General features: G+C 36.1%; 2 protein-coding genes across 7 annotated transcripts in view; one reads left to right on the top strand and one right to left on the bottom strand.

Moving 5' to 3' along the window:
- RPL9 (ribosomal protein L9) overlaps positions 1-26859 on the bottom strand; it is a 457174-nt gene that overhangs the window by 100528 nt on the left and 329787 nt on the right. The window lies entirely within an intron of this gene.
- The window catches only part of KLHL5 (kelch like family member 5), a 97870-nt gene that overhangs the window by 30231 nt on the left and 40780 nt on the right, over positions 1-26859 (top strand). For all 6 annotated transcript variants that reach the window (XM_049631944.1, XM_049631943.1, XM_049631941.1 and 3 more), the window contains 4 exons: positions 7342-7524; positions 10310-10446; positions 10965-11161; positions 20447-20659. In XM_049631944.1, the coding sequence (XP_049487901.1) occupies positions 7382-7524; positions 10310-10446; positions 10965-11161; positions 20447-20659 (690 nt within the window). In that variant the 5' untranslated portion in view covers positions 7342-7381. The remainder of the gene's footprint in view (positions 1-7341; positions 7525-10309; positions 10447-10964; positions 11162-20446; positions 20660-26859) is intronic.

A 26859-nucleotide genomic window follows, 5' to 3' on the forward strand; every position in this document is an offset into this window, starting at 1 on the left:
TAGAACAGTTTTCCATGTCGTTAACTGTTACATCTTTTTAAATGGCTGCAGCATCCTCCCCTGCACAGATACACCTTTTGTTTAACCAATGTTCTGTTTCTTTTTTAGAATTTGGGTTGTTTTCAGTATTTTCCTGTTAGAAACAGCCTGTGATAAACCTTCCCTGTAGCAAGATCTCTATTCATCTCTATACATACAAATGATTGTTTTCTTTGGATAAAGTCCCAAAGGTGTGCACGTTTTTAGGGTTTTTTATTTGTATTGTCAGAGTCATTTCAGGAACAATACTACTATTGTTTTTAATTTATTTCTGTTTTTGAGAGAGAGAGCACATGAGCAGGGGAGGGGCAGAGAGAGGGGGAAAGAATCTCAAGCAGGCGCTGCAGTCAGTGCAGAGCCCAACATGGGACTTGATCCCATGAATCCGGGATCATGACCTGAGCTGAAATCAAGAGTCAGACTCTAAACCGACTGAGCCACCCAGGTGCCCCAGGAACATTACTACTATTTTAATTCTCTGCAGCATTGTATAAGAGTACCCATTGGCCCTTTCCCTTCACACTGGTTATTATTTAAGACAATTTGATTCTTCTAAGACATTTAATTCTCTCCACCATAGATATTCTGGCCCTGGTACCAGGAAAAACTCCCTTAAATTCCAAAATCAAAAATATTTGTCTTGGGTGCCTGGGTAGCTCAGTCGGTTAAGTGTCCTACTCTTCGATTTCAGCTCAGGTCATGATCTCATGGTCGTGAGATCGAGCCCCATGTCTGGCTCTGTGCTGGGCGTGGGACCTGCTTATGATTCTCTCTCTCCCTCTTCCTCTGCCCCTCCCCTGTGCCCTCATGCACGCATGTTCTGTCTCTCTCAAATAAAAAGTATTTGTCTTGAGAAGGGAAGAGGTGAAGGTATTCTTTTGCCTTTCCTCTTGTCATTTCTTCTTATACACCTGCCTTGTCCTCCTCTTAAAGGACACAACCTCAAATCTTCTTACTTTCTTCTTCCTCACCCACTTAATTCCAAGACCCATTTCAGATCTCACTTGCTACTGGTTGCCTTTCCAAACACTATCTCATATTGATCTTTCCCTTCTCTATATTCCAATAGCACTTACACTCCAACTGGGGATATACAAAATGATCAGCTGGAGAAATGGCAAAAATAGATCTTCTATTTACATTTTATCTTATGCTTTTTTATTGAAGTGTAGTGACAAGCAATATTGTATTAGTTTCAGATCTACAACAGGGAGCATTTATATACATTATAAAGTGACCACCACAATAAATCTAGCTACCATCTGTCACCATACAGTTATTAGAATATTACTAACCATATTCCTTTATCTTATTCTTCAAAGCTCTATCTTTGCTATGTTTTAGAATATAAAAACTGTACAATGGTATCTGTATATCTTTTATAAATTAGTAACTATCTATATATTTGGGCACATGCTTAAAAGTATACTGAAAAGGACATGCATAAAAAAGATTTAGAGACTGCTAGCCTATACTAAGCAATTTACATTCTTATTTTACATTTGTGGTTTTGAATATTTGTAGAGGATGCCAAAAGATTCATGATCTAGTAATTTGCAATTTGCAAAAGCATGAATTCTGAATGCCAGAAGCTATGAGGCAGATAGCTAGGAGTAAATCACAGAGAGAGCAAGCCAAGCAGACCAGTTTGAGTCTCATGCAGCTTTGTTTTCTATTCAAATCTGCATACAGTGTAATTTTTATGAAGTGGTTTTTTAAACTTATTTTGAAAATTTACTCCATGAAGAAAGCTTAAAGCAAATTCTGATGATGAAAGTGAAGAAATCTAAGTAGTTTTTCAATAAAAGGCAATGTTGGTCTTGGTACGTGTTTTGTACGTGTGAGTGTCACATGTATGAAATCTGAGGAATTGCAAGGGTTAGGCAGTGTTGCTATTTAATTTTCTTTCTAGTTCATGAAACTTTTCAAATTCCTTCACTAAAGATTCTATCTTTGTTTGCAGCCCCACAGTTTCTAACTTCTGGTGCAATATTGCCTATTAAGAGTTACTCTGGAAATAGTTGATGAGTTTATTCTGTTTAATACTTGCCTCCTTGCTATGTTTAGGCATTTTCATGACTTACAAGTTCATTGTCTACTGCAGCAGGGCAGTAAGCTAAAAATTAAATGTTTCTTTGTAGCTTGGAAATATTCAGCAATGCATAGTTCTCCACAGTGAATATCCATTATGAAAGATTTTAATGATTTACCATTGTAGTAACATCATATAACTAAAACAAAGCAGAGATGTTAGATGTGTTTCCTCTGTTATGTGGAAGATTGTATAGAATCTCAGAGAAATATATTTTAAATGCTCTGTAAGTGGCCTATTCTTAAATGATCGTATTGTGGGTTTTGATGTCTACTGGGTTTACAAAAGACCATTTTAATTAGGAAGTATGAAATTTAGTTATAAAATTGATAATGCTGGGGATCATTTTTTAAAAAGACAACCAACAAACCAGCCAAACAACATTGTATAAAAACAAAAGATAGGCCTTTCCATTTGCCAGTGAAAACATAGGATCTACCAACAGCTTACCTTGACTGTGTACTTTGTGCTAGAGCTATGCATTCATCATTTCATTTAATAATCCTCCCATGACAGATTCTCTAAAGAAAGTACTAGGTATTACTTATTCCTATTTTGCTATTGAAGAAGTTAATAGAACTTTCTGCATTGATGGAAATGTCCTATATCTGTACCATTCATTTTGGCAACCATTAGCCCCCTGAGGTTATTGAGCATTTGAAATATGACTAGTCTATCTACTAGAACTGAATGTTTAATTAAATTTAATTGTAATTAAATTGTAGGGGCGCCTGGGTGGCTCAGTCAGTTAAGCATCTGACTTCAGCTTAGGTCATGATCTCACAGTTTGTGAGTTCAAGCCTGCGTTGGGCTCTGGTGCTGACAGCTCAGAGCCTGGAGCCTGCTTCAGATTCTGTGTTTCCCTCTCTCTCTGCCCCTCCCCCACTCTCTCTCTCTCTCTCTCTCTCTCTCTCTCAAAAATAAAGATTAAAAAAACATTTTTTTAAAATTATAATAGCACTATGAGGCTAGTGGCTAATTTACTGGAAAGCACAACTCTAGAATTTTCCTAAAATGTTCACTACCCTATACCTCTCCCGTTCAACTCTCCAAACCAAAATACATAACAGGAAAAGAAATGATAAGGAAATACTAACATTATAAATTACATGGAGCCATAGTATTAAAAGCAGTCTGATTAGCCAGGGATAGAGATGGTGATCTCTGTCCCATGAAAACCTAGAAGACTTTTCTCTTACACCTAGCAAAAGGGTAGTCATATAGAAGTAAACATTTGTCTAAAATTCTTAATTATATTATCTGTCTGTGAAATCACCCTCATTCATATTATACCATCCTCCTCCTTTCATACCCTCAGAGTATATACAGGGAGCTTCATCCTTAAGGATGAAGGTAGGCAAGAATTTCCATTTCTTTGTGAGTGGTTTGGGCAACACTCAATGCTTCCTGATCCTGGCTCTGTAACCGGCTGCCTGTGTGTCTTTGGTTGATTACATTGGCCATTTTGGGCTGTGGATTTTATCTCAAAATAAGGGAATTGGATTAAATGCAACTAGATTTCTCCTAGATGTAAAAATTCTATATATAGTTTTTCTAATGGCCAAGGTCCTATAGTTGTATGGAGATGTGGTAATTTTTTTAAGTTTAATTCTTGCATTATCAAAAGTGTGTATGTAAACCCCCTGATTTCTTAAAACAAGAAATGCTAGAAAGCTGTGCAGCTCTTTAAGTCTTTTGAGTAGCTGTTTCTTCCTCTTTCATGATCCTTTTGTGAATGGATGGCTTCACTTTTCCATGTATACAAATCAGAAGCCTGCACCTCTTTTGATCTTTCATTTGTAGCAGTGGATTGAAGTGATTTCTATGCCCAGAGATCTCAGTTATTAATTGTCATATTGAAATAATATGTTTATTTAATAGGTGATGGCAGTGGAAGCCTTGAAAAGGAAATAACAAAGTTTGAAATGTTATTTTAGAAACAAAAGTTGTTGTTTGTTAATATGTATATGTATAAACGATTTTGATGTGTTACCTTTATGTTCATTTTAAAAATGACAAATATTCCATTAAGTTCAACTAGTTCATTTAAAATATTTTAGTCAAGGGCACCTGGGTGGCTCAGTCAGTTAAGCGTCCAACTTCAACTCAAGTCACGATCTCTCGGTTTGTGAGTTCGAACCCCACGTGGGGCTCTGTGCTGACAGCTCAGAGCCTGGAGCCTGCTTCAGATTCTGTGTCTTCCTCTGTCTCTACCCCTTCCCCCATTCACACTCTGTCTCTCTCTTTCTCAAAAAAAAAAAAAAACCATTAAAAATAAAAATATTTTAGTCAAAAATTCAGTTTACACATGTTTAAAGTATCTATTGTGTAAAGTTGTAAGTTCATCAAATGCTGATTTGTATAATGTATTTGTCTCTCCTTGAAGTGCACACCACTGCCCTTCAGCCTGTGATGTGTGTTCAGATCGCCTGTAGGGCTTTCAAAAAATGTGATGTTCAGGTCCTACCTCAGACCTAGTGAATCAGTCTTAGGGAATGAGGCTCTGAATACAGATGCTGAAAGGCTCCCCAAGCTATTCTTATTCATTCCAGAGGTTAAAGAACCCAACATCCTGAAAGTTCTTGACAAGGAAAGAGATGGCCTATTTATTAATTGGGCTTATACCAACATCAAAACTAGCCTGTAATGATATTATAAAGCTCTATTGTTCTTTCAGAATTTAACATTGATTAGAATTTATGCTTGGATAATGGCAATTCATCACTCAAAAACATTCAGCTAACTCATTGCCTCGCCATTACTGAGAATTTAATATAAGAAATGTGATCGGAAATGTGGGAACCCTAAGAAAGAAGCACTTGATTTATTTACTTGATCTTGTTCTTGAAATAATTTGTGGTTTATGAAAATTAAATTTTCTAATTTTCTTTCATTCTTAGATCAGTAAAACTCTTAAAATCACTTGTCAATGTTTTGACAATATAAAACTTCATTTTATTGAAAAATATTTTAAATCTTCAAATCATTATTCACCAGTTACCGTCATTTGTTATTGCTCATGTTTTCTCCTAGATTTTAAAATAATTTTTAATTCTCATTTATTTATAAATACACATATATTTACATATTACTTTATTTTTATAATAATTATCTCAAATGTAAGTTTGAGTATATTATATTGGATTTCCAAAGTCATTACACCAATATTCATAGTGTATGACACATGCATTCTAGATAATATATATTTTGCTTCTGTTATTATTATTGACAGTTTTCCTCCCAGAACATTTTTTAGGGCCCATATTTATATGCATTAAAAACGTGTTGGGCTGGGAGAATTTAGGAGAGATATGTATTAGTCAATATACTGCTACCATCTAAGACAGATAAATCTCAATACAATGTGAGAATTCTTGTGACTATAACCTATATGAATGTTCTTACCTGAGTGATCTTCCATGTGTCTATACTACCTCTTCCTTGATCTAAGCCCTCAGTCCTCTCCATTCAACTCCTATAAGAGAAGGAAAGCACGAGAAAGGAACACCTGCTCTTAGCCACTTTAGCCTGGAGGTGACACAGTTCATTTCTATTATAAGACCACACCTATCTCTGACAGAGGCTGGGAGATGCAGTCTAGCTATTAAAAGTAAAAGGGTTTTAAAGGTGGACAGGCCTGTTTCTGTCATGTATGAACTGCATGACTCCTGGCAAGGCACTTGCTCTCCTTGGCTTCAGTTCTCTTTACCTTAAACATAAAAGATACAATGACTTTTTCTTTTTTGGTAAGATTACTAGTGGTTTATATTAGGAATATTCTCTTAAGATACGATGAGAATTGAATCAACAAAGCATTTGTCAAAATCATAATTATCCCTAAAAGTAGATCTGACAAGAAATGAGAGCTAAGTTACGGCATAGTCAGTGGTTATGTAATTAATTGCATAGCCAATGGATGTTGATTATGTGATTCAAGTGATCGTGGGGGTGGTGGAGAGGGGTGGACCTAGAACTTAATTCTTGATGTTAACCTTTTTACTTTTTCACCATTTCCATCAGTAAATCATATGAAAACTCACACTTCTCAAATTATAATTTGGAAATCTCAAATAATTTTTAGATATCTGGGTTAGACCATCAAATTTCCTTTACCTATAATGTAAGTTGTAGTTTACCTGGGCTTTTGAATAATGATTAGAGGGTCAAATGAATTATTTATAACATTATTTTTATGACAGTGTACAGTTGACCCTTGAACAATATGGGAATTAGGGACACCAACCACACACATTTGAAAATCCCCATATAACTTTTGATTCCCTGAAAACTTAACTATAGTCTGCTCTTGACTAGAAACCTTAAAAATAACAGTCAATTAACATATATTTTGTATATTATATATATTATATACTGTATTCTTATAGTAAAGTAAGCTAGAGAGTAAAGAAAATGTTATTAATATCATAAGGAAGAGGGGCACCTGGGTGGCTCAGTTGGTTGAGTGTGGACTTCAGCTCAGGTCATGATCTCACAGGTTTTGAGTTCAGGCCCCACACAGCAGAGCTGTTACCTCTGTGCCCTCTCTCTGCCCCTCCCCTGCGTGTGCTCTCTCTCTCAAAAAAAAAAAAAAAAAAAAAATATATATATATATATATATGTATATATATATATATATATATATATATATCATAAGGAGAAAATACATTTTTAGTACTGTACTATGTGTACTGAAAAAAATCCACGTGTAAGTGGACCCACACAATTCAAACCTGTATTAGTCACGGGTCAACTATGTTTTATATTCTAAACAGTTACCCTATAAAATGAACTGTGGAATATAACCCATTTTTAAGTAAAGGGTGGCTTGGATTTATATCTCTAAAATAGAAAGAATAATGTCTTACACCCTGAAATATAATGTTAGGAGATACAACTATCATTATGAATATAACTTGGCTCTTTTTCAACAGAGATATTATGTTGACCAGTAAAAAGATCTCAAAAACAGACATCACAAAGAGTATGTATAGTTACTAATAGGTGTCACATTCACTCACAATGTTTACAAGACACATGCATTTTTTGAGCCATCATTGAATTTAAAAGGCAAAAATGAATCATTACACGTTACTGTTGACTGATAGCATCAATTACTTCTATTACATTTAAAGGGTTTTAAAGGACGTGATAGAAAATATATTTTCAATGTGATAGTAATATTTCAAAAGGTGTGTTCTCTTTCTTTTCAGGACTTCCAATAGTAGTCAGACATTATCATCCTGCCATACTATGGAGCCATGTTCATCAGATGAATTTTTCCAAGCCCTTAATCATGCGGAGCAAACATTTAAAAAGATGGAAAACTATTTGAGACATAAACAGTTATGTGATGTAATTCTAGTTGCTGGTGATCGCAGAATTCCAGCTCACAGGTAAATTGTTTTCTAAGTCTCTATATGTGAGAAGTATTTCCTTGCTAACTTAGTGATGTATGTTGAGATAATTTGTTCCAACTAACTATTAGGATAGGATGCTTTTGGGAAAGGGTATCTTTCATGGAATTTCTACAAAGAAAACAGTGCATGTGAAATTATTACACATTAAATGACCCCAGAAAGGTCACTTTCCCTCTGCAGAATAACAAAAACAAAGCACACTAGCCTCAGATTGGTCAGTATTGTTTGGTATAGATTTCAGCTACTGTGAGCAGCTTTCCTCCTAAATTCTACCTATTAAATAACTTTAAACAAACTCAATGGAAATGAGAGCTGTGAGTATTTAGAAGCAAAAAAGCTAGTGGAAGGAAATGGCAAAACCTGTGAAGAGTTTTAAAATAGTGACACCTGTTCCAACTTCTATTTGCTGACTTCTCTAAGAAATATGAAAAGCAGTGATGCTACTATTTTTTGAAATAAGAAAAGGAAAAGAGAGGTGTTTAATAATGAATATTTCATTGTTTCTTTTCATAATTCCATATTCAATTGTTCAGTGTTAATCACTGTGAGGACCTCAAAGGGTTATTTTTTTTATGCTTTCAAAAACTAACACTCTGTCTGAAAGGTTTTCTTAAACTTTCCAAAGTGGAAGTGAAATCGTTAGGAAAAATGGGCTTGTTCTTAGTTTCCAGTGATTCGATGAGTATACATTTATTGAGATGCTACTAGATACTGTGACAAAAAGCATTGGTTTATTAGAAAAGACACTTCAACCTGCATTTCATAGAGGCCTCTCAAAGTCTATTAATTTCTAAAACAGAGTTCATTACCTTCCCTTCCACGTATGTGTAAACTCTCACCATCTAACTCAGGTTACCAGTGCCAGAAACTGCCAACTGGTCTCCCTGCTTTCACCTTTTCCCCCTACATTCTTTTTTCTACACAGCTACCTGAGTGATCCTTTAAAAAAGAACTCAGATACAGTCACTCCTGCAATCAGACTTTTCAGTGACTCCTCACGTCGCTGATTGTGAAAGCCCAAGTCCTCACAGTGGCCTGTGTGATTACCAGTGCCTTTTTATGCTCTGTCCAGCTCCTGTCCTCGTGCACTCACAGCCCCCATGTTCCTTGTATGTGCCAGGCATGCCACTGCTACCTTTGGGTTTTTGCTTTTGCATTGGCTGCTACTTTGCCTGAATGCTATTCCTAGGCACCTGTATGGCTAATTCCCACACCTCCTTCAAGTCTTTGCCCAAGTGCCACTTTCCAGTAAGACCACTTATTTAACCCCACTGCCTACTCCCCATTTGCCCTTATCCTCCCTTTCCCCCTTAGCACTTACCACTCTTTAATTCACTATTGCATTTACTTCTGCTGGTTATTATTTCCCTTCCCTCTAGAATGTAAGACCCCATGAGAGAAGGGATCTTTTGTCTGTTGTTTATACTGACAATATCTAGAACAGTGCCCAGTTCTTATTAGGTATGAATTGGTTTGGTGAATAAATGAAATAAATGAATAGGCAGTTCTCAGAGGAAACCTGAATGACTAATGACTGTTTGAAAAGACCTTCAATCTCACTAGCAATCAGAGGAATGAAAATTAAAACAACGAGGGGCACCTGGGTGGTTCAGTCGGTTAAGCGTCTAACTTCCACTCAGGTCATGAGCTCACAGGTCATGGGCTCAAGTTCACGAGTTCATGACTGCTGACAGCTCAGAGCCTGGAGCCTGCTTCAGATTCTGTGTCTCCCTCTCTCTCTGCCCCTTCCCCACTCACACTCTGTCTCTCTCTTTCAAAAATAAAATAAGCATTAAAATAAAATTTTTTTAAACAACAGTGAGATGCCCCTTAACACCTTGCACATGGCCCCCAAATTTAACATCTGACAGTGTTGTGGGAAGATGTTCTCTTTCATACAGTGCTGGTGGGGGTCTAAATTGGGATAGCACCTTGGAGAGCAATCTGGTAAACCTGTGACTTAGCACTGCACACCTGGGGAGGGAGGAGAATGGAAGTAGAGGGGAACACAGAGGGAGCTTCAACTATTATCTGTTAATATTTCTTCAAAAAAAAAAATCTATATAAGTGTGCTGACATGGCAGTGTCTCCAAGACATCAAATAAAAAATGCACATTTCAAAATATATATGTATAACCTATTTTTCTTCATACATGACCATCAAAAATCTGATCAGATATAGATAATATATAATAATGTATTATTACAAAAATATTATAGTTTTATAGTATTACAACAAATACTATAATAACAAAATATGAACATTATAATATACAGTAATAAAAAATCACAAAAGTTAAAAATAACCTGCTAAAACCATTCTCAAATGTCTCCCATATATTTACTGTTTCTACAATTAAATTTAAAAAAACACACAAAACCTTAGGTTATTTCCAAAAGTGATAAACAGAAGATAAACTCTACACTTTTTTTCTTTTTTTATATGGTCAATTTCATGCTGTGGGCTTTAGCTTTTCTTCTGGATGTTTTAAAGTGATATTTGAGTAATGAATGGGTAAATCATTTACCTCAGCAGAAAATTTTCAGTAATGGTAATTTATTATTCCAAGGAAGGAACTAGAGCATAAAGCAATTTGTCAAACTTAAAATGCATTTCCCAGTACCATGCACTTTCTATGGGTAACAAATAAAAAAAAAAAAAAAAAGAAGGAAAGAGAGAAAGAGAAGCAGCAGCATTTATTGATGAACATCAACTTTATAATGTGGTCACTGATTTTTTCTTCTTCTGATATGTTCTCAGATTGGTGCTCTCCTCTGTCTCTGATTATTTTGCTGCCATGTTTACTAATGATGTCAGGGAAGCAAGACAAGAGGAAATAAAAATGGAAGGTGTTGAACCTAATTCACTATGGTCCTTGATTCAGTATGCGTATACAGGTAATAAGTCTGAAAATATAAATTTAAAACCTCTTAAGGTTATGTTATATTCTTAGATTTCAGATTCCTGCTTCTAGCAAAGCCTGCCACAGCTAACAGTTAATTCTGTTGTTGTCATCACCCCTAATGATACTTCATAAGTTAAAATCTTTATATTAAAATCTTTAAAGTGGTTATCATAACTAAGCTTATGATTGGTATTTTTAAATGTTAATATAATAATTAGATGAATTATGTAATGTTTATAAATTATTTGCATTTAAAATTAGATATGCTACTTAAAGCATCATTTAAAAATTCTGAAAATAAACCATTAGTTTTTTATTTTAATAGAAGTCAAAAAGCTAATGATTTTTTTTTTGTATTTAGTACTTTTCTTTTTGGACTATCTTAAACCATCTAGGTCTGGAATTCATGTAATGAACTCTTGTTTAGAATTATTACTATTAACATTGGTATTTTTATAAATTAAAGTTAATATAGCTCTGTAGTTAATGGAATTTCTTTTTATCATTAAGGCCGCCTTGAATTAAAAGAAGATAATATTGAGTGCCTGCTATCTACAGCTTGCCTTCTTCAGCTTTCACAGGTTGTAGAAGCTTGCTGTAAGTTTTTAATGAAACAGCTTCACCCGTCCAACTGTCTTGGAATCCGTTCTTTTGCTGATGCCCAAGGTTGTACAGATTTGCATAAAGTGGCTCACAATTATACTATGGTATGTATTCTCTGAAAAGCAGAAAGGCATATATGCTCTTTACTCCATTCCTTATTGTTGTGGGCTTATCTACATGTTGATGTTTCCCCATGGTTCTGCCATATGTCGTGAGGTCCAGGTTTACTGTCTAATGCAAAATATTTTCATTGAGTTATGAGGGGAATCACCAAGTAATATTTCTCCTGGATATATGAGTCAAGCCTGAAGTTATTGTAGTTGCTGAGAAGCAGAGCAGTGGCCTGGGACTGTTGTATTCAAGGTTTTCAGATCTGCCACTTTTTAAAGCAGGATTTCCCCTACATTTTCCTTTGTAGCACCTGGGTGTATTTCAGAATTGCCTACATATTCACTGATGGAAATTGGTGATGGTGACTGTGGGGTATTGGTACAGTACTAGTACAGATGATAGAATGAAAGGGAGGCTTTTTATTAAAGATAAATCTGGTTATATATAAGAAGGGTTTTTAGCTATGTAGAAAGATGTTCTTGTTAACTGTAGCAAATTATGTGCACAAAGTAAATTGCAGAGGAGGTTCTCATTCAGAAACCTGGAGGATAATGGGTACAGATTGCTCTAGGATACCCAGAAAAGAAGGGCATGTTGAAGGCATATTGTTAGGACCAGGTCCCACAGTCTTCATAGTAGGAAGGTTTGCGCAAAGGAGGATATTTGGATTTTTAAGGAATGACCATCTTGTCACACCAAGGCAGTTAGGTCTCCACAGCTGGGCCAAGATTGCTTGACCTGCTACAATCAGGACAGTACAACTTCTGAGAGAAGAGAGAGTGTGAACATTCACACACATTTATACCAGTTATCCATACTACTATTTTATCAACATTCAGGAGATGTTTTTGTCTACCTTGTCTTCCATCCCCCATCCTTCCACTGAATTGGTTTGTCTGTGAAGGGATTGACAGGTACTTTAAGAATCTTTCACTACAGAAACAGAGATTTAGAAAGAATTGTGAGAACAGATGTTTGCAACAACTGGGAAGAATAATTCCACCAACTTCATAAGCTTGATGTGAGGATTAAATGAGTTAATAGCAGTTTAGTGCTTAAAATTGACACATAGTATACCCAGTCAATAAATGGTGTCATCATCGTTACCATCATTATAGAGATTTACTCTATTTGACACAGTAGGGATTGATGTGAGGGAATACAAGCACTCATGCAAAAGTACAACCTTTATGATTCATTTTTCCCCTGTGGTGTCGTCATTTCTCGGAAATGTTGCTTGTTTATAATGGCTATAGTGCTTCGAGTAAAAAGCTAGAGATTGTATGACAGGGCAAAACCATACAGATCTAGTGTCTTCTAAATTAAATCCCAGGGGAGATTTTTTTCCCCCATCTCAGTCTTTATCTTTCCCTGCAGATTTCTCATTTTGATCTTAAACCTCAGTTTCAAATAATTTGGGGAGTAAGATGAATATAAATAAAGTAAAGCTGGTTTTCTTTTCTTCATAATCTGTTCATAATTTAAGTAATACCTCTTTCTTAGGAAGGAATGCACTGGGGTCACGCCTGTTGTTTACAGTAGAGGCACAGTGGCTGCTTAGACATAATGGCTTAGACTTAAATTAAATTGGCTTATTTTTTTATTAAAGTAGAGTTGGCTTGCAGTGTTTAGTTTCAGGTATACAATGTAGGGATTCAACAATTCTATACATTATGCCATGCTTACCGCGATAAGTGTAGTTACTTTCTATAGCCGTACAGAGTTATTACAATATTATTGATTCAGGTCAATGTTTTTAAAACTATTTTCATATCCAATTAGTTGGGTATTTTTTTTCTCAAGACCTTTATTTGACATTATTCAGTTTGAACAGAGACATGAAATTTAAGTCTAATAACAATAAGTCATTTAGAGGAAGATTGTTTGACTTGAATTGTTGCTATGGGAACTCGATGAAAATGTATCACAAAATTCAATCTTCAATTTAAACAAATCCCTCAGTAATTTCATTTGCTTAAAACCTAATTCCAAAAGGAGGAAAGGCATAATGCTAGCAAGTGTTTGGTAGCGTGATAGCTATTTACATTACAAAATAGATTTTAAGGTTTTATTTTAATTCCAGTGAGTTAACATACAGTGTTATATTAGCTTCAAGGTACACAATATAGTGATTCAACACTTCCATAAAACACCTGGTGCTCATCACAACAACACAAAAGAGAGTAAGCATACTACCACATAGTGAATTCAGTTGTTACAGTCAGTAAATGATGCATGTATTGGGGATGTTTACTTGTCCTCTGTGAGCACAGGTAGGAGAGGATGAAGAGTTCTTTCTTGTTATCCTGAAATCTGGAAACTGGTGCTCATTCTGGCTGCCACTGAATGTGACCTGGCACAAGTTATTTAACGTCCACCAAAAAGTCTAAGACTGGGTATATTATTACAAATATCTAATGACATTATGGATTTATGAAACAAATACAAGCATTTAATTTTAAATTTTGTTTCTTGATCTAGAAAACCTTGAAAAAAACATTGAATTCTGTTAAAATCCCTGCTTTAAAACCAAATAATACTTTTGAAAAGCACTTTGTGTTTAACCTTGAGTTCAGTAGTCTTTCTGTAAGTTGTTGAGAGACTTGATTTTCACTTAAAATGAATTAGAATGGAATGGACAGCATTCTGAAATAGGTACATCAACAAATAAATAATAAAATGTATATTGTTATATAATAGTCCTTTTCTAATTGATGAATTAATCCCATTGCACTGGTAATGCCACTAATACCATTTGAAAGGAAACCAATAGTTAACAGCAGTATGGTGTGAATGTTGATTATACTATACACTACCTTTGAGCAATTACAAATGTGTATTACTAGAGAACTCACTAAATCCCTAAAAAGGAATAACATCAGAATCATAGAGGTCCCAGAAGATGAAGAGAGAGAAAAGAGGTAGAAGGTTTATGTGAGCAAATGATAGCACAAAACTTTCCTAACCTGGGAAAAGACCTAACACAGACATCAAAATCCAGGAAGCACAGAGAACTCCCATTAGATTCAACAAAAACCAACCATCAACAAAGCATTATCAGTCAAATTCACAAAGTACACAGAATATGAAAGAATCATGAAAGCAGCAAGGGAAAAAAGCCCTTAACCTGCAAAGGAAGACAGATCAGGTTTGAGCAGACCTATCCACAGAAACTTGGGCCAGAAAAGAGTGGCAGGATATACTCAATGTGCTGAATCAGAAAAATATGCAACCAAGAATTCTTTATCCAGCAAGGCTGTCATTCAAAATAGAAGGAGAGAGAAAAAGTTTCCCCCTGGAGAGTGTGATGCTAAGTGAAATAAGCCATACAGAGAAAGACAGATACCATATGTTTTCACTCTTATGTGGGATCCTGAGAAACTTAACAGAAACCCATGGGGGAGGGGAAGGAAAAAGAAAAAAAAGAGGTTAGAGTGGCAGAGAGCCAAAGCATAAAATACTCTTAAAAACTGAGAGCGAACTAAGGGTTAATGGGGGGTGGGAGGGAGAGGAGGGTAGGTGATGGGTATTGAAGAGGGCATCTTTTGGGATGAGCACTGGGTGTTGTATGGAAACCAATTTGACAATAAATTTCATATATTAAAAAAAATAATAAATAATAAAATAAAATAAAAAAGTTTCCCAGACAAACAAAAACAAAAGGAGTTCATGACAACTAAACCAGCCCTGCAAGACATTTTAAGGGGGACTCTCTGAGAGGAGAAAAGACAAGGAAAAAAAAAACAAAAAAGACCAAAAGCAACAAAAACTAGAAAGGACCAGAGAACAACTCTACAGGCAACATAATGGCAATAAATTCTTATCTTTCAGTACTCACTCTAAATGTCAGTGGACTAAACGCTCCAATCAAAAGACATAGGGTAACAGAATGGATAAGAAAACAAGATCCATCTATATGCTGTTTACAAGAGACCCATTTTAAACCTGAAGACACAGTCAGATTGAAAATAAGGGGATGGAGAAACATCTGTCATGCTAATGGTCACCAAAAGAAAGCCAGAGTAGCCATACTTATATCAGGCAATCTAGATTTTAAAATAAAGGCTCTAACAAGGGATGAAGAAGGGCATTATATCATAATTAAGAGGTATATTGACCAAGAAGACCTAACAGTTGTAAACATCTGTGCCCCAAATGTGCAAGCATCCAAATAATTAAATCAATCACAAACCTAAAGAAACTCATTGATAATAATACCATAGTAGTAGGGGACTTCAACACCCCACTTACAACAATGTAAAGATCATCTAAACAGAAAATCAACAAGGAAACAATGGCTTTGAATGACACACTAGACAAGATGGACTTAACAGATATACAGAACATTTCATCCTAAAGCAGCAGAATACACATTCTTCTCCAGTGCACACGGAACAGTCCTCAGAATAGACCACATACTGGGACACAAATCAGCCCTCAGCAAGTACAAAAAGATCGAGATCATACTGTGCATGTTTTCAGACCACAACACTATGAAACTCAAAATCAACCACAAGAAAAATTTGGAAAGATAACAAATACTAGGAGACTAAAGAACATCCTACCAAAGAATGAATGGACTAACCAAGAAGTTAAAGAGGAAATTTAAAAGTACATGGAAGCCAATGAAAATGATAACACCACAGCCACAGCCCAAAACCTCTGGGACGCAGCAAAGGTGGTCATAAGAGGGAAGCATATAGCAATCTAGGCCTTCCTAAAGAAGGAAGAAAGTCTCAGATATACAACCTAATCTTACACCTTAAAGAGCTGGAAAAAGAACAGCAAATAAAACCCAAAAACAGCAGAAGGCAGGAAATAATAAAGATGAGAGCAGAAATCAATGCTATAGAAACCAAAAAAAAAAAAAAAAACCAAAAAACAGAACAGATCAATGAAACCAGAAGCTTGTTCTTTGAAAGAATTAACAAAATTGATAAACACCTAGCCAGTTTGATGAAAAAGAAAAAGGAAAGAACCCAAATAAATAAAATCAAGAATGAAAGAGGAGAGATCACAGCCAACACAGCAGAAATACAAACAATAATAAGAGAATATTATGAGCAATTATACACCAATAAATTGGGCAATCTGGAAGAAATGGACAAATTCCTAGAAACATATACACTACCGAAACTGAAACAGGAAGAAATAGAAAATTTGAACAGACCCATAACCAGTAAAGAAATTGAGTTAGAAATAAGAATCTCCCAAAAAACAAGACTCCAGGGCCAGGTTGCTTTCCAGGGGAAACCTACCAAACATTTAAAGAAGAGTTAACACCTATTTTTTTGAAGCTATTTCAAAAAATAGAAATGGAAGGAAAACTTCCAAATTCATTCTATGAAGCCAGCATTACCTTGATTCCAAAACCAGACAAAGACCCCACTAAAAAGGAGAACTATAGACCAATTTCCCTGATGAACATGGATGCAAAAAATCCTCAACAGGATACTAGCCAACTGGATCCAACAGTACATTAAAAAAATTATTCACCACGACCAAGTGGGATTTATACCTGCGATATAGGGCTGGTTCAATATCTGCAAAACAATCAGTGCAATACATCACATTAATAAAAGAAAGGACAAGAACCAAATGATCCTCTCAATAGATGCAGGGAAAACATTTGACAAAATACAGCATCCTTTCTGGATAAAAACCCTCAAGAAAGTAGGAATAGAAGGATCATACCTCAAGATCATAAAAGCCATATATGAAAGACCCACCACTAATATCATCCTCAATGGGGAAAAACTGAGAGCTTTCCCCCTAAGGTCAGGAACAAAACAGGCATGTTCACTCTTGCCACTGTTACTCAGCATAGTATTGGAAGCCTTAGCCTGAGCGATCAGACAACACAAAGAAATAAAAGGCATCCAACTTGGGCAGGAGGAGGTCAACTTTCACTCTTTGCAGATGGCATGATACTCTATATGGAAAACCCAAAAGATTCCACCAAAAAACTGCCAGAACTAATCCATGAATTTAGCAATGTCGCAGGATATAAAGTCAATGTACAGAAATAGGTTGTATTCCTGTACACCAATAACGAAGCAACAGAAAGAGAAATCACAGAAGTGATCCCATTTACAATTGCACCAAAAACCATAAAATACCTAAGAATAAATCTAACCAAAAAGGTGAAAAGTCTATACACTGAAAACTATAGAAAGCTTATGAAAGAAATTGAAGAAGACAGAAAAAAAATGGGAAAAGATTCATGCTCCTGCATAGGAAGAACAGATACTGTTAAAAATGTCAATACTACCCAAAGCAATCTACATAGTCAATGCAATCCCTATCAAAATAACAACAGCATTCTTCACAGAGCTAGAACAAACAATCCTAGAATTTGTATGGAACCACAAAAGACCTGGAATAACCAAAAGCAATCTTGAAAAAGAAAACCAAAGCTGGAGGCATCACAATCCTGGACTTCAAGATGTTTTACAAAGCTGTAATCATCTAGACAGTATGGTACTGGCAGAAGAACAGACACTCAGATCAATGGAACAGAATAGAGAACCCAGAAACGGACCCACAAACATATGGCCAACCGATCTTTGACAAAGCAGGAAAGAATATCCAATGGAATAAAGACAGTCTCTTCAGAAAGTGGTGCTGGGAAAACTGGACAGGACCACTTTCTTACACCACACACAAAAATAAACTCAGTGGATGAAAGACCTAAACGTAAGACAGCAAGCCATCAAATCCTTGAGGAGAAAGCAGGCAAAAACCTCTTTGACCTTGGCCACAGCAACTTCTTACTCAACGTGTCTCCTGAGGCAAGGGAAACCAAAACAAAAATGAACTATTGGGACCTCATCAAAATAAAAAGCTTCTGCACAGTGAAGGAAACAATCAGCAAAACTAAAAGACAGCCAATAGAATGGGAGAAGATATTTGCAAATGACAATCAGATAAAGGGTTAGTATCCAAAATCTATAAAGAACTGATCAAACTCAACACCCAAAAAACAAATAATGCAGTGAAGAAATGGGCCAAAGACATGAATAGACACTTCTCCAAAGAAGACATCCAAATGGCTGACAGACGCATTAAAAAATGCTCCACATCACTCATCATCAGGGAAATACAAATTAAAACCACAATGAGATACCACCTTACACCTGTCAGAATGGCTCACATTAACAACTCAGGCAACAACAGATGTTGGTGAGGATGCGGAGAAAGAGGATCTCTTTTGCACTGCTGGTGGGAGTGCAAACTAGTGCAGCCACTCTGGAAAACAGCATGGAGGTTCCTCAAAAAATTAAAAATAGAACTGCCCTACGACCCAGCAATTGCCCTACTAGGTACTTATCCAAGGGAATTGGGTGTGCTGTTTCGAATGAGCGCATGCACCCCAATGTTTATAGCAGCATTATCAACAATAGCCAAAGTATGGAAAGAGCAAATGTCCATCAATGGATGAATGGATAAAGAAGATGTGTGTGTGTGTGTGTGTGTGTGTGTGTGTGTGTGTGTGTGTATGCATTATATGCTAACTAACTTGGATGTAATTTAAAAATTAATTAATTAATCACATATCTGCTATAACTAAATGACTAAACAATTAAAGTTGAAAAAAAGAAATTTTGATTTCTTGAGAATCTTTCCTAATATTATGTAATAAATATGTTTCCATGTATCTGTATGATATTTGTTTTTGAAATTTTTAATACCTGCTTAATAGTTCATTGAGTTACAAACCCCTATAGCTGGACCTTTAGGCTAATTCCTATTCTGTACTATTATAAATAATAATTCAGAGAAGCATCAATAGAGAAGCATCAGCTTTTTTTTTTCCCCTTGTGAATTATTTATAAAGTATTAAACTGCTGGTGGGGTAACTAGGTTGAGAGCTTAAGCATTTTTATAGCTTTTGCCATGTGTTACCAAATCATTTTATAATGTCAGTATATAATTGGGTCGAACAGTTTGCTTGAAGCCAACATCAAGGTTTTATTAAAATACATTTCTGAAAATGATAATCAGTCATTTAAAATAGATACATTTGGGCATCTTTAACAAATCATGATGAATTGAGGCAATTGAATTTAGTTAATTATTCATGTATGTTTTCCTATTTAAGAATTTCTAAGAAAGGAATGTCAACCCAAGATATATTTTAGATTAGTACCTAATTTGGGTTACTGCAAGCTATGTGGAACATATAATTCTCATTTTAATATAGAAGATAGTCACCAGTCCTTATCTCTAGCTCTAATTTAAACATCCCTAGCTATTTCACTAGAACCGTGTACGCTGAGACAGCCATAGCAAACTAGGAAATGTACGAAAAACATTAAGGGACAATATACGTAGCTTTTGCATTTATTTTATAGTTATGTAAACAGTCCATGCATTAAGACTTGTAACCTTGCACACCAGAAAGTAAATTTCCCGTCTCTTCAGACTGTTTAGCATAATAACCTAGCAAAAGTCATTATCTCGCAGCTAAAGTCATTTCTATCTCCCATTTCAAATTATAAGGAGCCTGATTCTAATATGTGACTGAAAATGAATGATCTTTGGTGCAAGGGCTTAGGGTCCCAGTGCATTCTATGTCAACACTCTTGCTTTGGCTCTTTTTCTTTGAGACCAAAAGAACTTCATACATAAATCAGATTAGAAGTTTTTAAAACAGATCTAAAATCCTGGGTGGTCTTATAAATTACATTAAAACACTCTAGTATAGGCTAATCAGGTTCTAGGATAGCCCTACGGACATACAGTCTTCCCTGGGCAGAGTCTGAGAAGACTTCTGTGGTCTTGGGAATGGTCTTGAGCGATCTAGCCAGCCAGGCAGCCCTTTCTGGGTAAGAGAAATAACTTCATCGCTCACCCAAGTGTTTAGCTGTACTGTTAACCAAATTCTTCGGCAACCACAAGTGTAAACTAAATTTGATGTTAAGAGTATCCTACATCTCAGAGTCTAATTCATTTTTTCTACCTTCTACCTCTTGAAAGACTTGCCAGAACTATGCCCTAACTTGACCAAAGCAATACGTACCAATCCCAGGTCCATTTTTAAAATGTACCAAATGGTAGACTTTAATTCTACTGATATAGAGACTTAAAATGTAACAACATAATTGCAGTTTAAATGTTATTTTCTACTGTGTTTCTTTCCTAGTGATACTATTGTAAGGAAGGTACAAACTGTACAAACTGTATTTTGGCATCTAATTCAGAATTTTTTATTTTATCTTAAATAAACCGATGGACAGGAGGAGCAGTGTTGTTTATGTGCTATTTATTCCCTCTAGGAACATTTCATGGAAGTAATTCGAAACCAGGAATTTGTACTATTACCAGCCAGCGAAATTGCGAAGCTCTTGGCCAGCGATGACATGAACATTCCTAATGAAGAGACGATACTGAATGCACTTCTAACTTGGGTCCGTCATGATTTGGAACAGAGACGGAAAGATCTCAGTAAACTTTTGGCTTATATTAGGCTACCTCTTCTTGCACCACAGGTAAACTATTTTTGATTATTTAATCAGCATCATAATTTCAACAACATTTGAGTATTTACTTCATGCTAATTATGTTACTATGTACATGTCTGTAGGTTTTTTCCTTTGATTATTCTATCTGATAAGGTCGTTTTACATATACTCCTATGAAATGCATAGTTGAAAAGATACTTAGGTAAAAAAATTTCTGCTTATGTTTTCTTTTTTTTAAGTTTATTTATTTTGAGAGAGAATACACGTGCATGCACACACATGGGAGGTGCGGAGGAAGAGAGAGAATCCTAAGCAGGCTCTGGGCTGTGAGGCACAAAGCCCAACCTGGGGCTCAATCTCATGAACTGTGAGACCATAACCTGAGCTAAAATCAAGAGTTGGATGCTTAACCAACTGAGCCACCCAGGTGCCCCTCTGCATATATATATTCAACCCAGAAGGTCTGGCTACCTAAATTGCATGAATTAAATAACATTTTCACTTAGGGGTTAGTAATTTTATTTGACTCAACTAGAAACCTATCCTAGCAATTGAGAATTAGTAAAGCTGCTAATGCAAGTAGCAATGGACACTAGGAACCAGAAAAATTCGATTAATTCATTTGCTACATGTTTACTAAGTATCCACTAAATGCTGGATTCTGGTGATATATAAACTGAGACATGATAAAGAGTTCCAGCTCTGACATTTTAAAATTCTGTATCTGGGCATCTTCACACACCTCAGTCTCTTAGTCTATCAGATGGAGATAACATTCTCTTTGACTGTCTCACAGGATTACTATAAAGATGAGAAAAGGGCTCTGTGAAACCAAATGTGCTATAAATAATCATGGTAGGATTATCAGCATCATTTTAGAATTGAGAGACATCTAGTTAGTGTATTCAAGGTGATCAGTCATAACATATTTACATGCATAGTTTCCCCTTTGTACAGTTCTAACTGGAATGTGCAGCAGCTTATCTGCAGTTTGGTTTTGTGGTGTCAGTTACCCACAGTCAGCCATGGTCAGAAAGCAAATGATCCTCCTTCTGACGTCTTGTCAGATCATTAGTTAGCCTAACACTGCATCGCGGTGCCTATGTTATCCACCTTACTTCAGGTCATCACGCAGGCATTTTATCATCTTCTGTCATCACAAGAGAAAGAAGGGCACGTACAGTACAATAAGATATTTAGAGAGAAAGGCTACATTCACGTAATTTGTATTACAGTATTATAATTGTTCTATTTTATTATTTGCTATTGTTGTTAATCTCTTACTGTGCCTCATTTTTAAATTAAACTTTTTCATAGGTATGTATATATAGGAAAAAAACATAGTGTACACAGGGTTCGGTATTATTTGCAGCTTCAGGCATCCACTGAGGGTCTTGGAACATATCCCCCATGGTTAGGAGGGGGGACTTCTGTACAGTAATTTCTACTGCCTATTTTGCTGCTTATCTTGAAGGCTTGAATAGAGAAAGAGGCCTTGAAAGTGAAGAAAGAATGAGCTGTTACTACTCGAGATCAGATCTTTGTTGTTTCAAGTGCCATCAATTTTATCTTACCTGCATTTATCTTGGGCATTATGTATTATTTCCAGCCATTGTTAGCAAAAGTTACTGTTTGCTCTCTACCTTATAGAGACAAAAATTAGTGCCGATACTTTATAAGAAAGATCTTCTCTTTGGAAGGAAGAATTTTCTATGAATTCATAGGAATGAAACTGCATGAATTGATGACAATTCAGGAAAAATAACATTGTAAAACATGTCCTTTGAAATCAGGTTTTAAAAAGAGAGTTATACTTTGCAGAATTTTTTTTTCTTATCCTTTTCTAGATTACAGAAAATAAAATGTGAAAAATCCTAGTAGACTTCGAAAAAAAATCTGTGCAATTAAGTAACCTGATAATTGACTTCAGTGCTGCAGTTTCAAATATTTATGATACTATATTTGCATGACTCTTTAAAATTTCTGTTATCCACGGTACTGCTGATAATCATAGGCGTAAGATCTTAGAGTTAAAAGGCAGCCATTTAGTCTAACACCTGTTGTACAAATGAAGTAACAGACTAAAAAAGTAAAACCATATGCTCAAAATCATAAAGTGATTGCATAAATTCCTGTCCTTCTGCATTGTAGTTCTGTTGGCCTTTGCTACTTGACTAACATAGAGCTAATAAAAGATGGAGGTAGAACTTGAACCCAAGTTAAGTTCTGTGCCATTCTCACAGACCCATTATGCCTCTTGAATGTACTATATGTAAAATTGCTGGGTGAGAAGAAGAATATCAAGTTGAGGAAGAAATAGATTAAAACATAAATTTGTAATTACAATATAATGAGAGGTAGGCTGTGATAGATATATGAACATGGCATTATGGAAATAATCCGAGTAGCTACCCAGAAGAGGGGGCAGGATAGCCCAGGAGAGATAGGAGATTATACCTAGTTATGGAGTCATGAGCAATGCATCATGCCCTGGAATTTGAAGAGTGCTTGCATGGCTTAAGAGCAGAGATAAAAGGTGTGGAGAAACAGAGAATCTCTAGTTATGCCAAAGAGTTTGTGTTTTATCCCAGAAGCATTGAGGAAGCACTAAAGTTTAAACAGAGAATGGCATAATTAACATTTTATTTAGGAAGATCCTCTAACAGTGTTGCAGAGATTGGATTGGAATGGTCAAAGTAGAAATCCATTACGAAGACTATTAGATTCAGGCAAGTGAATTAAGCCCTCTCTGGCAGTGGAGGTAGAGAAATTACCAGGCTCAAGAGCTATTTAGGAATTAGAATTGATACAAGTTAATGATCAGTTGAAAGGGGAGGGTACAAATAAAAGAGGGCTCCAAAATGATTCTGATTTGTCCAGGTACGTTAAGGAAGGTGCCGTCAATTAAGACAAGGAATTGAGGATGAAGACCTGATTTTGAAGGTGAGAAGAAAGTGGAAGAATCATGTTCCCAGAGCTTCTTGGTACCTTTAATCCTCTTGGAGTCTAGGAAGGAGTTTTGAAAATTTATTATTAGGTTGTTGAAGCCAAAAGGAAGAGAAAGACATGACCAAAGAGAACACAAGGGCACTAGGAGTGGAACCCTAGGAATAGTAGGATTTAGTGGTAGTTCCTAAACCTGCCTAAATAACTGGAGTGCTGTTAAAAACAGATTCAAGTCTGGGGCGCCTGGGTGGCTCAGTTGGTTGAGTGTTTGACTTTGGCTCAGGTCATGAGCTCACGGTTTGTGAGTTTGAGCCCCATGTCGGGCTCTGTGCTGACAGCTCAGAGCCTGGAGCCTGCTTCAGATTCTGTGTCTCCCTCTCTCTCTCTCTCAAAAATAAAGATTAAAAAGAGATTCTAGTCTAAGAAGGAGGAAATTTTAACATTATCAGATATTATGATCTTGTTCAAAGAGACAAGAAAATGACAGAAAATCCATTGGATTAGCCCATTTGTTTCAAATTGTGGTCTCCAAGTATAGGATCAGCACCACATGGGAAGTTGTTTAAAATACAAATTATGGGGAGGGACCAAGATGGCAGAGCAGCATGGAAGTTTCTTGTGTCTCTTGTCCCTGAAATGCAGCTAGAACAACACCAAACCATCTTGCACACCTAAAATATTGATCTGAGGATTAACTCAACAATCTGTATAACTTGAACCAAGAACTCAGCAGGAATTCACCCCAAAAGAAAGAACAGGAAGAAACGACAGCCAGGGACTTAACACAGATACAAGCAAGATGTCTGAACCAGAATTTAGAATATGATAATAAGATTACTAACTGGGGTTGAAAAAAAGCATAGAATCCCTTTCTGTGGAGATAAAAGAAGTAAAATGTAGTCAGGACGAAATTAAAAATGTTATAACTGAGATGCAGTCTTGAATGGATGCCACAGCGGTAAGGATGGATGAAGCAAGGCAGCAACTCAGCGATATAGAGGACAAACTTATGGAGAAGAATGAAGCAGAAAAAAAGAGGAAACCAAGGCAAAAGAATATAAGAATATATTCTTATATATAAGATATATATAATATAAAATATAAGAATTAGAGAACTCGGTGACTCATTAAAAAGAAATAACATCTGGATTATAGGGGTCCCAGAGAGTGAAGAGAGAGAAAAAGGGGTAGAAGGTTTATGTGAGCAAATGATAGCACAAAACTTTCCTAACCTGGGAAAAGACACAGACATCAAAATCCAGGAAGCACAGAGAACTCCCATTAGAGTCAACAGAAACCATCAACAAGGCATATCAGTCAAATTCACAGAATACACAGACAAGGAAAGAATCATGAAAGCAGCAAGGGAAAAAAAGTCCTAATCTACAAGGGAAGACAGATCAGGTTCGCAGCAGACCTATCCACAGAAACTTGGCAGGCCAGAAAAGAGTGGCAGGATATATTCAATATGCTGAATCGGAAAAATATGCAGTGAAGAATTCTTTATCCAGCAAGGCTGTCATTCAAAATAGAAGGAGAGAGAAAAAGTTTCCCACACAAAGAAAAAGTCAGAGTTAGTGACCACTAAACCAGCCCGGCAAGAAATTTTAAGGGGGACTCTCTGAGGAGAGAAAGGACAAAACAAAACAAAAAAGACCAAAAGCAACAAAGGCTAGAAAGGACCAGAGAACACCACCAGAAATGCCAACTTCACAGGCAACACACAATGGTAATAAATTCATATCTTTCAGTACTCACTCTAAATGTCAATGGACTAAACACTCCATTCAAAAGACATAGGGTAACAGAATGGATAAGAAAACAAGACCCATCTACCTAATGTTTACAAGAAACCCATTTTAGACCTTCAAATTGAAAATAAGGGGATGGAGAAACATCTATCATGCTAATGGTCGCCAAGAGAAAGCCAGAGTGGCCATACTTATATCAGGCAATCTAGATTTTAAAATGAAAACTCTAATAAGAGATGAAGAAGGGCATTATATCATAACTAAGGGGTCTATTGACCAAGAAGACCTAACAGTTGTAAACATCTATGCCCCAAATGTAGAAGAATCCAAATATATAAATCAATTAATCACAGATATACAGAAACTCATTGATAATAATACCAAAATAGTAGGGAACTTCAACACCCCACTTACAACAATGGAAAGATCATCTAAACAAAATCAATAAGAAAACAATGGCTTTGAATGACACACTGGACCAGATGGACTTAACAGATATATACAGAACATTTCATCCTAAAGCAGCAAAGTACACATTCCTCTCGAATGCACATGGAACATTCTCCAGAATAGATCACATAATGGGACACAAATCAGTCCTCAACAAGTACAAAAAGATCGAGATCATACCTTGCATATTTTTAGTTCACAACGCTATGAAACTGAAAATCAACCACAAGAAAAAAGTTGGGAAGACAACAAATACTTGGGAGACTAAAGAACATCCTACTAAAGAATGAATGGGCAGACAACACAAAGAAATAAAAGGCATCCAGATGGGCCAGGACGAGGTCAAACTTTCACTCTTTGCAGATGACATGATACTCTATATGGAAAACCCAAAAGATTCCACCAAAAAACTGCTAGAACTGATTCATGAATTCAGCAAAGTTGCAGGATATAAAATCAATGCACAGAAATCAGTTACATTCCTAAACACCAACAATGAAGCAACAGAAAGAGAAATCAAGGAATCGATCCCATTTACAGCTGCACCAAAAACCATAAAATACCTAGGAATAAATCTAACCAAGAGGTGAAAAATCTATACTCTGAAAAGTATGGAAAGCTTATGAAAGAAATTGAAGAAGACACAAAAAAATGGGAAAAGATTCCATGCTCCTAGATAGGAAGAACAAATACTGTTAAAATGTTGATACTACCCAAAGCAATCTACATATTCAGTGCAATCCCTATCAAAATAACAACAGCATTCTTCACAGAGCTAGAACAAATAATCCTAAAAATTTGTATGGAACCAGAAAAGACCCCGAATAGCCAAAGCAATCTTGAAAACAAAACCAAGGGACGCCTGGGTGGCGCAGTCGGTTAAGCGTCCGACTTCAGCCAGGTCACGATCTCGCGGTCCGTGAGTTCGAGCCCCGCGTCAGGCTCTGGGCTGATGGCTCGGAGCCTGGAGCCTGTTTCCGATTCTGTGTCTCCCTCTCTCTCTGCCCCTCCCCAGTTCATGCTCTGTCTCTCTCTGTCCCAAAAATAAATTAAAAAACGTTGAAAAAAAAAATTAAAAAA

This window comes from Panthera uncia, chromosome B1 (assembly GCF_023721935.1).
Source record: "Panthera uncia isolate 11264 chromosome B1, Puncia_PCG_1.0, whole genome shotgun sequence".
NCBI lineage: Eukaryota > Metazoa > Chordata > Mammalia > Carnivora > Felidae > Panthera > Panthera uncia.